This window comes from Herpailurus yagouaroundi, unplaced genomic scaffold (genome assembly GCF_014898765.1).
Source record: "Herpailurus yagouaroundi ecotype Mexico unplaced genomic scaffold, PumYag 67005, whole genome shotgun sequence".
NCBI classification, from domain to species: Eukaryota; Metazoa; Chordata; class Mammalia; order Carnivora; family Felidae; genus Herpailurus; species Herpailurus yagouaroundi.
The window spans coordinates 83,936-99,602 of NW_024419868.1; the positions used below are offsets into that span (position 1 = coordinate 83,936).

Sequence of the window (15,667 nt, forward strand, 5' to 3'; positions counted from 1 at the left end):
CTCACAGCAACCAATCTATCCATGCTATTACTGTCCATGTGTTGCAAATGAGGAAACCGAGGCCCAGGGAGTTATTTGCCCAAGTTACACAGCCAGTGAGTGGCAGAGCTAGGATGGTTTTTCAATGAACAAATTACCTTTTCTTATTATAAAGTAGAATATGTGCACTGAAGAAAATTAGACAATATAAACAAAATAATAAAAACACCATATTCCTTCTACCCACTGGATTACCATTGTTAATAGTTATGCTGTAGCATGCACATACACACATTTTTGGTTTTGTTTTTTAACCAAATTGAGGTATTTAACACATATGCTTACTCTATGCTAGGCACTATTCCAAGCACTTTGCATTAACTCAATCCTTACAACATGCCTATATGCTCTCCTTCCAAGTTGATACATTTTCATCTAGAGCTGGGATCCTGAGCCAGACTGCCTTACCCAGCTCCCCAGTCCCCTTCACCACAATGCTAAGTTGCCTCTTGTTAAATGTGAGGAATGAATGTATGATGAAAGATGAAAAAAAAAGGTGAGGTGAAAATGCATAAATGACTTGAGAAATAAATGAACCGAGGGAAGAAGGAATGCCTGACTGGCATTTAGTGCCCCTGCTGAGAGTTGTACACCCCTCCCTCCCTCCCACCAACTGTTAAAAGGCAGCAGCCATGGTGGGAGTTCAGCAGACAAGGCCTGGCTTTCCATCTCGATTCTAACTCACTGGGGGTGGGGGGCACTGGGCAAAACACTCCTGCCATCTGAGCTTCAGCTTTATCAGTCCCTATGCTGAGGGGGTGTCAAAGCCATGAGGAGCCAGTCCAGGCCTTCTATCAACACTGATGTCCCCCATGTCTCTGGCCACAGAAACAGGCCTCAGTGGCTGCGGAGAACAGCGTCATCTGCAGCTTCCTACACTACATGGAGAAAGGTGGGAAAGGCTGGCACAAGGCATGGTTCGTGGTCCCTGAGAACGAACCCTTGGTGCTGTACATCTATGGAGCCCCTCAGGTGTGCACCCTATTCCTTCAGGTCCTTTCAGCCACCTGGCAAAACCAGGATGCTTCTCTTCCCCTTCAGTCCTTGACCTCTCCTTGGCCTTGGGGGATTGGGTGAGCCTAAGGGAAAATCAGAACCCCTACCCTTGTGAGAAAAAGACCAACTAGAGACAAGGAGCGATTGTGGGCCAACATGTGTAGGGAAAAGTGGGGTGAGTGGCGAGGCTAGCTTCCTGGAGGAAGTCAGAGTGGAGGCTAGGCACTTCTAGGTCCAGTTTGGAATGGGGAAGAACATGCAGATGGAGGCAATAGTCTAGATGAAGGCCTGCAAACATTATCTGGTATATGCCAAAGAGACTACCCCAGCTGGTTTTGGTTGTGGGAGGAAACAGGTATTTGATCCAGCCTGCATGCTAGCCTCAGTTGACATTTTTCTGTTGCTGTCATTGGAGCCATGAAGGTTCCTGAGCAGGGGAAGGAAAAGAGGGGTTCAGCAGATACAAAACTAGTGAGAAGCCCAGCCCCAAGGTGATCTCAGCTCTGTCCTGTTCCCTAGGATGTGAAAGCCCAGCGCAGCTTGCCCCTCATTGGCTTTGAGGTGGGGCCTCCTGAGGCAGGGGAGCGGCCTGACCGAAGGCACGTCTTCAAGATCACCCAGAGCCACCTCAGCTGGTACTTCAGCCCTGAGACAGAGGAGCTGCAGCGGCGCTGGATGGCAGTGCTTGGTCGGGCAGGCCGTGGGGACACGTTCTGCCCAGGGCCCACACTGTCTGAGGACAAGGAGATGGAGGAGGCACCGGTGGCAGCTTCAGGAGCCACTGCTGAACCCTCTGAAGCTCCCCAGACCCGAGACAAGACCTAGAGGGTTTGGGGGGAACTGGGGCCCCCTCCCCCACACTCTAACTGCCCATGTCCAGTTGGGGGCCCCAGGCCCCTCCCTCCCAGCTCAGTCAATACTTGAACTCCCATCACGGGCACTTTCAATCCCCAGTGCTGGGTCTTGGGTTTTTTAATTCTTTTCACAAAACATGGGCTTTTAAAAAATAATTCCTACAGTGATGTTAATTTTTTTTAAATCCCTGTCCCCAGGGAGGGTGGGAGCTGTTGCTAGACCCCCTTGAATTACGCCGTTTTTCCCTCATCCCCTCAACACCCTACAGATCCTGCCTCCACCCAATTCCCCCCAAAGCACTGAAGGCAGGAGATCTGGATTCAAGTGCCAGCTCTGCCACTGACCCCACGGCCCTGGCCCACCCGTGCCCCCTCAGCTAGTATCTTCACACATATGTTACATGGGGTGGTGACAAGACCCCTCCTGCCTTTCCCATGGCTTACAGCTTCTACCCGGCCCCAAGGCTACCCAGTATTTTATCGTCCAGACCCATGGCAGGGCCACAGGGCAGGACGGGAATGGGGGGAGAACAATGGATACTCTTTGTTTTGTTTTTTTAAAAAAATACAGTTTATTTCGGGCTTACGGAAACTTTCAGAGTGCTGCTGTGCTCCATTTGTCCAACTGTTTGTTCAAAGTAACAGGCTGCTAGGGTGGGCCCAGAAACCTCTCCCTTGCTGAGCTTTGAGGCCCAGCTCCCATAAGGCTGATTCCAAGGCTATTCACAGGTCAAGCCACAGATTAAACAATAAGGTACTATTTATTGAGGTTTTAAGCCTCATCTCTGGACTTGGAGAAGAGTATGGAAAGAGGCTGGAGGAGACAGAAAACAAAGCCCAGGTCCCCCAAACTCACCACCTACCCCAAATCTTAGACTTCCTGAAGGAACCCAGGGCTGGAGGCTGGGCTGCAGGAAGGGAGTGTTCCTGGGAGGTTCCAATTTCTGGGCAGGGGTACAGAATTGTTCTGTGTTATGGGGGTGGGGAACAGAGGGAAAAGAGGGAGAAGTACCATAGCTATTTTCGTTCACGTCTTCACCTCATCTCGCTTCTGGTCTGCACATTTATCTCACCACTCCTGACCCAGCAGGAGTACTGGTCCTCTCCTTCACAAATCCACCTGGCTATTGTCAACCAGTATTTAGTTTCTCCTCCAGTAACACCCACACCCACTCATCCCTCCCTCTTCATACTGACTGTACCCAAGAATGTGCTAGCAAACCAGGCCTCATCGTGCAGCCAGTAACTTAAGGCCCAAGGGAGTGTGATGAACCAGGTCCCACTACCTCAAGAGCAAGGACCCTAAAGCTCTTCTTCCACTAGAGGAAACTGGACAGGGGAACTGGGAGAGGGTGGAGATGGGGCAACCAGTCCAGAAGTCCACAACCCTCCCCCAAACCCCTACAAACAAGTGTCAAAACAACTAGCAAGCAAGGGCCCAAACCATTTCCAGCCCTACTCATTTCTTTCTCCGGACAATGGTCCAGCCATCCTCCACTATATCCTCTTCTTTAATAGTCTGGGAGTCTGGACCAGAGGATTCAGGCTGGAGGCAAACCCCATCTGTAGCTGCCCCATCATTCATAGCTGTGACCTGGAGGAGAAATATAGGAGAGAGCTAAATACACCTCCTGGCTGTGGCCACTGGAGACCCAGGCTCTCCCAACTTTGCCAGGATTGGCTGTGTGACCTTAGGAAAGTTCCCTGGCCTCTCTGGATAATACAACCCCACCCCCATCATTTTCCTGTGAAACTAACTGATTTCCCAGAAAACTAAAGACATCACATCTCCCAACCCAAAGGGCACCCCCTTCACCTCCATCTCCTCCACGCTGTCCGCGTCATCCTCATCCGTCACTCTGGCTGTTGTAACTGCAGTGGCTCTGACCTTGAACTTTCTTTGGGTGATGTGGGAGGCCATCTCCTTCAGAGCAGCCCCATCACCCCTCTGGAAGTGGTGGAACATGGTCTGTAGCTGCTGGCTCACCTACCAAGAAAACATTCAATCAGCTTGGATTTTTAAAGAACCTACAATACAACCAGCCCGTGTTTGCAACAAGAGTAGGGAGGGGCTTGGAATTTTCCAGAAAAGAACAGGGCATTCTTCCCCCAGGAGTTCACTAATGAAGGAACCATATATGAAGGGCTCAGGTAAGGGCCTGAATAATGGAAGGAAGGCTTTCTAGCAAGGAAGATACTAGAACTGGGTTTGAAAGATGGGAGAGGTAAAAGGGAAGTCCATCCCAGCAGGAATTGATGGGCAGTAATGAAGGGGTGGAAATATACCTGGCCTGACTTGCCCTTGGGATGGGGGTGAAGAACATACCTGGATGATAATGATGTACGGAGAGAAATAAAAGAGAAGGGGCAGTGTTTGGAAAGACATGAAAGACTAGACTTTTTCCTTTAGGCAAAAGGGAGTCACAGAAGGTTCTTCTTCAGGACTCCAGAAAGTATTGGTTAGAGCCAAGAGTCTTGGCCTAAAAACAGGGAGAAGAAAGACCAGGTAGGAAAATGGTAGTTGTGTCCATGATATGCTCACCTGGGGCAGACTCCCATCCTCCACAACGGTATCAAATTCGTTTGTCATGAGCTCCCCGAGGAAGTCTTCCACCTCATCTAGCTCCAAGTCAGCTGAGTAGGAAAGGAAAGACCAGCCAACTGAATCAATCACTCCTGCCCACTACTATTCAATACCTACTTCTTAGGTCCATATCTGATTGGTGGGTAAAGGTCCAAACAGTGAGACTTTTATTCACTGAAGTGCTCTGTACTCCAAGTTTTAACATGATTTAAAACAACCACCAGGGGCGCCTGGGTGGCTCAGTTGGTCCAACTTCGGCTCAGGTCATGATAGCAGGTCTGTTGAGTTTGAGCCCCTCGTTGGGCTCTGTGCTGACAGCTCAGAGCCTGGAGCCTGCTTTGGATTCTGTGTCTCCCTCTCCCTCTGCTCCTCCCCTGCTCATGCTCTATCTCTGTCTGTCTCTTAAAAATAAACACTAAAAAATTTTAAAAACAAACACTAAATATAAATACCTAATTTCCAAACTCCTGCGTCCTACCAAACAGCATCCCAACCACACTGACCCTCTTTCATCTGACCTATTTTAACAGGCCTCCTCTCTGTGATCTTAAGCAAGTTACTAGTCTCTGTACCTCTGTCTTCTCATCTACAAAGTGGGGCAAATAGTGGCCTTCTTAGAGGTGTGTTACGAGGAGTCACCTAAATAATGCCTAGCATATGGGAGACCGATAATACATGTTAATTTCCATCACTCAAGGGCTGAAGTTTTCAAAATATAGAGAGCCTTCACAACTGTGGTTCCACTGACAGTGAGGGCCACAGACCAAGGGGATAGTAAGAGGAAATGGATGTTAAGTACTTCCAATGATGAAATCATCACAGCCTTCACATCAACATCCTACTGTGTGATTTTGGCTAATCCCTCCCCTCTAGGCTTCAGTTACCTTTGGAGCCCATGCTCTTCTTTTTCGGAATTAGAGAACTATTCAAGAGTCTTCCACAAAGCTCCTCACTCTCTCTTTCCTCTGGCAGAGTTCATTCACTCCCTTGACTTTTCCTACCACTCTAATCTAATATCCCCCAAAGCTTTCTCTCTACTTGTTTTACAGATGCCTCAGGCCCTCCATATCCAAAGCCAGACTCATCACCTTACCCTCCAAACCTACTTCTTATCCTCCAAGGTTCCTCTATTCCATGAAAGGCACCTAATCCACCCAGCGACTCAAACCAGAAACCTGCCTCCTTTTCTCTCCCTCTCCACACTCAAACAATCTCCAAGGCCCTAATCCACCCCTTCTTTTCCGTTACTATTGCCCCTGCCCTGGCTCAGACCTCATCATTTTCTAGACAGAAATAACCTTCTCATCAGTCTTTCCCTCTCTAGTCCATGCTCCACACTGATTATTTTCTGAACTTTCCAGCCAACAAATCCTATTACTCACCTTAGAAACTTCCCATGAATTTTTATCACCTACTTCAGTGTTTCATATCCTGCTTCTGAGAAGTGACTGTCCTGCTGGTTTTTAAAGAAAGCTACCCATAGAAAGCTAACGGGGAAATAAGGTAAACAAGCTTTTTTTTGTGGTTCTTATCTTTATCCAAGCCTTTATTACGTTAATGATTATTGTAACTCCTAAAGAGGAGCTGAAGAAAAGAGCTTTTCTCACATAATTTGACTGGAAAAGCTTTTTCTTCACTGAACATGTAATGGAACTATTCTTCCATAGCATGCATTCTGGCAAACACTGGCCTAACACACAAAACCAAAGGAATGTAGGGTCTTCCACGTCTTATCCTTTCCCTGGGGCTGCCCAACCCCCTTGCTTCATTCTCTACCACTCCTCCCCTTCTTATACCCACAAGTGCACACACACTCTTACTCTAATACTGAGCTCCCTGCCACTTCCCAAATATATAATCTTCTCATACCACACACTTATTTGTGTGTTGCTCTCTTTGCCTCCCCCACCTAGTTAACTCCGGTTCATCCCTTTAAGACTCAGCCCAATCACTACCTCCCCTAACAATCTCCAAAAAAAGCCTCCTCCTCAGTCTCATGCTACCCAAGCACCCTGAGCTCCTCTTTATTAGAACATCACCCTGTGTATAAATGCCTGTTTACTTAAATGGATCTATTACTAGATGGTAAACTTTCTTGAGAGGACTCTGCCTGATGTCATCTCCAAGATGAAAAACCTGAATAAAGAATTTTGTAAAAATCCTAATGTGCAAAAGGCCCTCTACAGAGTCCCTTATTTTTACATGACCTTCAATTCAAGACCCATCAAAGGTAGATCTTTGCTGTCCAAATAACCAAATATACCTACTGAGCACTTGAAATGTGAAACTCAACACAAGTTGAGATGTGCTAAAAGTGTAAAATACCTACCAGATTTTGAAAACTTAATACTAAAAGGGGATGTAAAATACCTCATTAATAATGTTTTATACTGATGACACGTTGAAATATTTCGGATATATAGAATTCAGTAACATTAACTTCATCTGCTTCTTTTCACTTTGTTACAGTGGCTGCCGGAAAATCTTAAATGACATGTGATTCACACTGTATTTTTATTGGATAGCGCTGGAGTGGATACTTTTATACTCATTTTAGGAATTAGGAAACTGAGTCTCAAGTAAAACAACTTGTCCAGAGTGATACCACGGGTCAACGGCACAGCCCGTAAGGCATCTCAACTCAAGATTCTGTCTCCAAAGCCTGTATTCAATCCACCTCGACCTTTGGTACCATCCCACAACTGTTCAAGAGGAAGTGATGCGGCCTCTCCAGGACCCGCCTCCTCCTCCCCACGCCCCCCACAAACAAGTCGCAGCGGCTCACATTCACTCACCGTTGCGGAAGAAGTACTCCTCCACTGCACCCCCCAGCCACTCGGCCTTCTCCTGGCTGTGCACGCCCCCGAAGCCATTCTCCACGGCGATCTGCGAACACAGGCCCAAGCCCACTATGTCAACCTGGAAGCCGGCCTGGGGTGGCGTAGGGCTGGCCGCTTATGCGGCCCAGTGGAGCCTCAGGCGCACTGTCCAGCCAACTCTTGATCTGCCCCAGACCCTAAACTTTATCCCAGCCACGGCCCCACATACCTGCAAAGCCGGCCAGGCCTCCAGCGCCGCGCGGACGCCAGCCCCGAAAAGTGCTCGAGAATCTTCCCCTGCTCCGGCCATCATCAGGCTTCAGACCACGTGATACCCAGAAGACCCAATCGCTGCGCAGTAGGGCCCAGGCCGAAGGAGCTGAAAGCCGAGTCGGAGAACGCAGATTTGCCTTTCGCTGACTTGGCAGCAAGACCAGAGCAATAGAAAAGGCTTTCAGAACAATGGATGACACCACTGCAGTTACTCATATGTAATAAATCATAGGAAGCCAGGAGTGGAGGACGAGAAGGGCCATGGGTTCTTGAAAGACGTGGGGAACTTTTTAAAGATACGGATTGCAGGCTTTGGTACAGAGGAATCAACCTCAGAGAGCATAGCCTTGAAATCTGTGTAAAACAAAACAAAACAAAAAAACACTCAACAACAGCAGAATATGCATTTTTCAGAAGTGCACATGGAACATTCTCGAGGACACACCATATGCTAAGTCATAAAGCAGGCCTCAATAGACTTAAAAGGATTGAAATCATGCAAAGTTTGTCCTCCCACCACAATGGAGTGAAATTAGAAATAAGTGACGAAGAAATTTGTGAAATTCACAAATAGGTGGAGATTAACACACTTCTAAATAACAAATGGGTCAAAGAAAAAAATTATGAGGGAAATTAGAAAACATCTTGAAATGAATGAAAACAAGAACACAGCACACCAAAATTTATTAAATGCAGCTAAAGCAATGCTTAAAGGGAATTTTATAGCTATAGACACCAATATTATAAAAGAAGGATCTAGGGTCCTGGGTGACTCAGTCAGTTAAGCAAGCAGCTCTTGATTTTGATTCAGGTCATGATCTCATGGTTCATGAGTTCAAGAGCCCCACATCAGGCTCTGCACTGAAAGCATGGAGACTGCTTGGGATTCTCTCTCTCCCTCCCTCTCTCTCCCCCTCCCCTGTGCTCACTTTCTCTCTCTCTCTCTCTCTCTCTCTCTCTCTCTCTCAAAATTAATAAGTAAACTTTAAAAAAAAGATCTCAATGGGGCACCTGGGTGGCTCAGTTGGTTAAGTGTCCAACTCCTGATTTCAGCTGAGATAATGATCTACAGTTAATGGGATCCAGCCGCACATCGGGCTCTGTGCTGCTGGCGCGGAGACTGCTTGAGATTCTCTCTCTCTCTCCCCCTCTGGCTGCCCATCCCCTGCTCATGCTCTCTCTCTCTCTCTCTCAAAATAAATAAATAAATAAATCTTAAAAAAATTCAAGTTAATAACCTAACTTTTCATTTTAGGAAACTGGAAAAAGAAGTAATCCCAAAGCAAGCAGAAGGAAGGAAATAACAAAGACTGGACAGAAGACACATGGAATCGAAAATAGAAAAACAATAGAGAAAATCAGTGAAACAAAAGTCAGTCATTTGAAAAGATCAACAAAATTGACAAATGTTTAGGTAGATTGACTAAAGAGAGACAGCTGACAGCTGACAGCTGACAGCTTGGAGCCTGGAGCCTGCTTTGGATTCTGTGTCTCCCTCTCTCTCTGCTCCTCCTCCACTTGCACTTTGTCTCTCTCTGTCTCTTAAAAATAAATAAACATCTAAAATTTTTTAAAAAGAAGAGGAAATTAGGGCATGGAGGGAGACAAAGATGCACAGAGATATGACTATGTGAACACAGAAGGTAGATATCTGCAAGCCAAAGACAAAGGCCTCAGAAGAAACCAAATCTGCTGACATCTTGAACTAGAATTTTGAGAAAATAAATTTTTGTTGTTAAAGCCATCAGTCTCTGGTATTTCATTATGGCGGCCCTAGCAAACTAATACAGTTGCACAATGCTGTAAATATACTAAAAAAGCCATTGAATTTTACACTTTAAATGGGTGAAACTTATGATATATAAATAATATCTCAATAAAGCTGTTTTTAGAGAAGTAGTATAGGGGCACCTGGGTGGCTCAATCAGTTGAGCATCCAATTCTTGGTTTCAGCTCATGTCATGCTCTCACAGTTTCATGAGTTCGAGCCCCACATCAGGCTCTGCTCTGACAGCGTGGAGCCTTCTTGGGATTCTCTCTCTCTCCCTCTCTCTCTCTCTCTGCCCCTCTTCTACTCACACTATCTCTGTCTCTCTCAAAATAAATAAACTTAAAAAAATAAAGTAGTATAGATGATTCCCTCTCACAGTAAGGGTTGCAAACTTTGGACTAGACCATGTAAACAAACAGCAATGACACTTCTGTGCCTGGCCCTGTGCTGACTGCTACTGAGTCATGGGGTTTGATCAGATGCCTAAGGAGTTTACAGTCTGTCGTGCAAGATTGACCAAGGACCCCAGATAATGATCAGTACTCTGGGTTAATCTAGGTTTTGAAGGGCCTGTAGCAGATAGAATTTCACAAACTCTTTAAGAGAAATAGTACAAATTAGGTATGAAAGCATTGCTTTGTATTATAAAAGAAACCACAAATTTTGCAAATTACACTATTTTTTAGAGAGATGAGGGAAGAGAGAGAGAGAGAAAGAGAGAAAGAAAGAAAGAGAGAGAGAGAATCCCAAGCAGGCTCCACACTCCCACAACCCTGGGATCATGACCTGAGCCAAAATCAAGAGCTGGATGCTCAACTGATTGAATCATCCAGGTGCCCCCCAAATCGCAAAAAAAAACTTTAAAACTGACAAATACCATAAACACCCTCAAATCCAAAAAGATAAAAAAAAAAGTTTAATAATTGTCTGATTCACCTCTACACTAATTGTCTTTCACTACAGGCTCCTTGATATCCTCTTCTAAATAAATATGATTTATTTTATAATAACATTTTCTAGAGAAAAAACAAAAAATTCAGTTGAATTCAATGTCATTCAGTTGATGAAAAAAATGTTGTTATTGGTAGTTTGGAAAAGTTTCAACTTCACAACTTATTAGTAATGTAAATTTTCAGATTGTTGTCAGATAGAAACCTCTATCTAGTTTCTTTTACATGTGAGCTGTAAAATTTCAGGATATTCTAACTGTTCTTGTGTAGTGATAAATCTTCAAATCTCCTCAAATTGACAATGCTCAATAACTAGACTCAGAAGTGACCTGTCGAAGTATGGGATGCTGAGGCTTAAGTTTTGTTAGTTCTATGATAAATCCATCTCTGCAATGTTAGAGAAGGGAGCACAGAGGCTCATGAGAGTCCAGCAGAGGGGGCCCCTGACCCAGCTTCAGGGATCAAGCTGTCAGAGATGATGCTTGAGCTAATTCTTAAGAGTTTAAATGGAATTTTGTCAGGTGATGCGGTATTTGTGTGCATGAGATTGTGAAATGTGTTACCAAAGGAGGAGGAGGAGGAGGAGGAGGAGGAGGAGGAAGAAGAAGAAGAAGAAGAAGAAGAAGAAGAAGAAGAAGAAGAAAGAGGAGGGGGAGGAGGGGGAGGAGGAGAAGAAGAAGGAGACTTTCATGCTGAGGAAAGAATGTATATACAAAGACACAGAGGCAGGAAACAACATGATGTGTAATGATAACCACGAGCATTCCCAAACTGATAACTTTAGGAGGTGAAAGCTCCTATGGAGCTACAGAAACTCATTCCAACAGACTCAACAACTTAAACTGAGTTCAAAGAAGCCCAAATGAAGATACTGAGATTAAGCACCTCTGCATGAGTTTCCAGGGTCTAAGGCCTCAACTGTACATGGAGAGAGTAGTTAAGATTCTGGTCATCACTTCCTGTGTGTTGTGGGTTTTTTTCCCACACCACCAAGCAATTCTCTGACATCAGCTGTGTGTCCTCCAATTCAACTCACTTCTTATACTACCTACCTGGAAATACCCTCTGATCCCACAGGTTAAGGGTTCAGTCTTACAAAACTGCCCCCGCCATGTCTTATGCCAATCACAAGTCCAGATTGTCACCAGTACTTCTGACCAAATGGCTTTATACAGGAGGGTACAACCCCCTCCTCAGGTTCAATTACTTTGCTAGAGCATCTCACAGAACTCAGAGGAACATTTTACTTACTAGATTATCAGTTTAGGGACACCTGGCTGTCTCAGTCCAAAGAGCATGCAACTCTTGATCTCGGGGTCATGAGTTGGAGCCCCACACTGGGTGTAAATATTACTTAAAAGTAAATAAATAAATAACCTTTACAAAAAGTTTAGATTTGGGCACCTGGGTGGCTCAGTCGGTTAAAGGTCCAATTTCAGCTCAGGTCATGGTCCCACAGTTCGTGAGTTTGAGCCCCACATCAGGTGAGCTCAAGCCCCACTTCAAGTGAACGCGAGCCCCACTTCAAGATTCTCTCTCCCTCTCTCTCCTCTCTCTGCCCCTCGTGGAATTTTCTCTCTCTCTCTGCCCCTTGTTCACTCATGCACGCGCTCTCTCTCTCTTTCTCTCTCTCAAAAATAATAAAATAGGGGCTCAGTCAGTTGATCATCCAACTTCAGCTCAGGTCATGATCTCACTGTTTGTGAGTTCCAGCCCCACATTGGGTTCTGTGCTGACAGCTCAGACCCTGGAGCCTGCTTTGGATTCTGTGTCTCCCGATCTCTCTGTCCCTCCCCCGCTCTCTGCTCTCCCAAAAATAAATAAATATTTTTAAAAATAATAATAATAAAATAAAATAATAAAATAAAATAATTTTTTTAAGTTTAAATTATCAGTTTGTTATAAAAGGATATAATTCAGGAACAGCCAGGTGGAAGAGTTGCATAGTGCAAGGTGTGTGGGAAGGAGCAAGGAGCTTCTATGCTCTCTGTGAATCTCCATGTGATCATCAACCCAGAAGCTCTCCAACAGGGTTTTTAATGGAGGCTTCATTACATAAGCATGATTGATTAGCTCATTGGAAATTGGTGATTTTTTGTTGTTTAGTTTTTATTTCACAATCATAAACTTAACTCTGCAATCCAGCTAGACTTGGAGGGGAGTAAGGCGAATATGGAACCCATAGAGCTACAGTAAGAGCACAAAGGTTATAGGATATTTCGAGCAGATGGGCGTGAAAGTGTGCTCTCCTGAGCTATAAAAGGAATGGTTTGGTAGTTAAGATAAAACACAGGTCAAATTTATTAGATTTGTCCACAGTCAGCAATGGTGATCTTCTTGCTGGTCTTGCCATTCCTGGACCCCAAGTGCTCCATGGCTCTAGAATATTCATGCCCTCTTTCACCTTGCCAAAGACCACATGCTTGCCATCCAGCCAGTCAGTCTTGGCCATGCAGATGAAAACTAGGAACCGTTCATGTTGGGTCCAACATTTGCCATGGACAAGGTGCCAGGACCTGTATGATTCAGGATGAAATTCTCATCATCAAATTTCTCCCCATAGATAGACTTGCCACCAGTGTCATTATGGTGTGTGAAGTTGCTACCCTGGCACATAAATCCTGGAATAATCCTGTAAAAGCAGGAAGCTTCATAACCAAATATTTTCTCCCCAGTGCTCAGAGCATGAAAGTGTTCTGCTGTCTTTGGAACTTTGTCTACAAACAGCTCCCATCTGTTAAAACAGCTTTATGTCACGTCTTGGTTTCCAGGTCCCTTACCCTGAAGGAAACAGGGCCCAAGGGCGCACCATCCATGACAATGTCAAAGAACATGGTGGGGTTGACAATGGATGGGTGGTGTAGGTATCTCTGGGGAAGCAGCAGCGTCTGCAATACCATTGGTGATTGAACACAACCTCCAGCCCCTCTCTCCTCCCAGGAGGTCAAGGGGTGGATTGAAAGTCAGAACCTTCCAATCGCAGGTTTGGCTCTACAGACAACCAGCCCCCATCCTTTGTTACCTAGGGGCTTTCCAAAAGTCACCTCACTAACATAGCAAAAGATACCTTTTACCATTCTAATCACTTAGGAAATTACAAAGATTTTAGGAGTTCTGTGCCAGGAACAGGGTCAAGGACCAAATATATATTTCTTATAAAAAATGACAATATCACAGTAGGTCTTCTAGAAATCCCCACATTTGGAACCCCAGTCTGGAGTCCAACAAACCAAGACCTCTAAATGAACCCTGAGATTTAGCCTTGAGACTGAAGTCCAAAATTGAGTATAATAAGTGACAGATCACTTTTTCTGTGCCTGGAGCCCATCTGACAATCTGGTGAAGTCAATATATCCTTTCCCAGATTAATGTTTTTAAATGCATAAAATAAAATCTAGGATTATAAAGGAAACCAATTATATTAAAATATAGTTATCAAAACATTACAAAAACCTACTGTGATTTCAAATTAATGATGATTGTAAACAATATTTTAAGAGATCTGCCATGAAAAATATCTGTCTATTGGTGACAAAGTCGCAGGTACTGCTAATACCACTGTGCTTGGGTGCCTACATTTATTATTTTTTTAATTTAAATTCAAATAGTTAACATCCAGTGTAGTATTGGTTTCAGAAGTAGAACCCAGTGATTCATCGCTTACATATAACACTCAGTGCTCATCCTAACAAGTGTCCTCCTTAATCCCAACATCCCCCCAGCAACCCTCCATTTGTTCTCTGTATTTAAGATTCTCTTATGGTTTTCCTCTCTCTCTGTTTTTCTTATTTTTCCTTCCTTTCCCCTATGTCATCTATTGTGTTTCTTAAATTCCACATGTGAGTGAAATCATGATACTTGTCTTTCTCTGACTTATTTCGCTTAGCATAACACACCCTAGTTCCATCCACACTGCTGCAAATGGCAAGATTTCATTCCTTTTGATTGCTGAGTAATATTCCATTGTGTATGTATGTGTGTATATATATATATATATATATATATATACACACATATATATGTATATATATTGCATTTTCTTTGTCCATTCATCAGTTGATGGACATTTGGGCTCTTTCCCAATAATTTGACTATTTTCAATAGTGCTGCTGTAAACATTGGGGTGAATGTGCCCTTTTGAATCGGCATTTTTGCATCTTTTGGATAAATACCTAGTAGTGCAATTCCAGGGTCATAGGATAGTTCTAGTTTTAATTTTTTGAGGAAACTCCATACTGTTTTCCAGAGTGGCTGCACCAGTATGCATTCCACCAACAGTGCAAAAGGGTTCCCCATTCTCTGCATTCTTGACAACATCTGCTGTTTCCTGAGCTGTTAATTTTAGCCATTCTGACAGACTCATGAAAAGATGCTCAACATCACTCATCATCAGAGAAATACAAATCAAAACCACAATAAGATACTACCTTACATTTATTATTGAAATAAATGCCTAATTTCATTGGAAGTTACTGAAAATAAGATGTATTTTTTCACATCTAAATACACACTCAATGGCCAAAATGAACAAATCAGGAGACTATAGATGCTGGAGAGGATGTGGAGAAACGGGAACCCTCTTGCACTGTTGGGAATGCAAATTGGTGCAGCCACTCTGGAAAACAGTGTGGAGGTTCCTCAGAAAATTAAAAATAGACCTACCCTATGACCCAGCAATAGCACTGCTAGGAATTTACCCAAGGGATACAGGAGTACTGATGCATAGGAGCACTTGTATCCCAATGTTTATAGCAGCACTCTCAACAATAGCCAAATTATGGAAAGAGCCGAAATGTCCATCAACTGATGGATGGATAAAGAAATTGTGGTTTATATACACAATGGAGTACTACGTGGCAATGAGAAAGAATGAAATATGGCCCTCTGTAGCAACATGGATGGAACTGGAGAGTGTTATGCTAAGTGAAATAAGCCATACAGAGAAAGACAGATAACATATGGTTTCACTCTTATGTGGATCCTGAGAAACTTAACAGAAACCCATGGGGGAGGGGAAGAAAAAAAAAGAGGTTAGAGTGGAAGAGAGCCAAAGCATAAGAGACTGTTAAAAACTGAGAACAAACTGAGGGTTGGGGGGGGGGGGGGGGGGGGCCTGGGGGGGTGATGGGTATTGAGGAAGGCACATTTTGGGATGAGCACTGGGGGTTGTATGGAAACCAATTTGACAATAAACTTCATATATTGAAAAAAAATTGCCCAATAAAAACAAATAAATAAATAAATAAATACACACTCAAATTCTATGCATGACACTTGGCCTACTCCTAGTCTAGACGCTATTCTAGAGCGAACATTTCAGACTAGTTTAAGCTTTCAGATGAAGAGGACCAGATTGACATGTTGAAGACTGAACTCCCAAA

At 44.2% G+C, this 15,667-nt stretch overlaps 2 protein-coding genes and 1 pseudogene across 3 annotated transcripts in view; 1 reads left to right on the forward strand and 2 right to left on the reverse strand.

The window, feature by feature from the left end:
• FGD1 (FYVE, RhoGEF and PH domain containing 1) overlaps positions 1-2,481 on the forward strand; it is a 41,972-nt gene extending 39,491 nt beyond the window's left edge. The window contains exons 17-18 of one of the 2 annotated variants that reach the window (XM_040466916.1): positions 868-1,011; positions 1,555-2,481. In XM_040466916.1, coding sequence (XP_040322850.1) covers positions 868-1,011; positions 1,555-1,860 — 450 coding nt within the window. In that variant the 3' untranslated portion in view covers positions 1,861-2,481. The remainder of the gene's footprint in view (positions 1-867; positions 1,012-1,554) is intronic. The other variant, XM_040466917.1, reaches the window with a different exon arrangement.
• A 150-nt stretch (positions 2,482-2,631) lies between these two features.
• Positions 2,632-7,656, reverse strand: TSR2 (TSR2 ribosome maturation factor). The gene is made up of 5 exons (XM_040466918.1): positions 7,522-7,656; positions 7,269-7,359; positions 4,432-4,523; positions 3,706-3,876; positions 2,632-3,483 (listed from the first exon to the last, which is right to left on the reverse strand). Exons 1-5 carry the CDS (start codon positions 7,603-7,605, stop codon positions 3,349-3,351), a joined length of 573 nt encoding a protein of 190 aa, XP_040322852.1. The 5' UTR covers positions 7,606-7,656; the 3' UTR covers positions 2,632-3,348.
• Positions 7,657-12,525: 4,869 nt separating this feature from the next.
• On the reverse strand, positions 12,526-13,186 carry LOC121024719 (peptidyl-prolyl cis-trans isomerase A-like; annotated as a pseudogene).
• Positions 13,187-15,667: the final 2,481 nt, after the last annotated feature.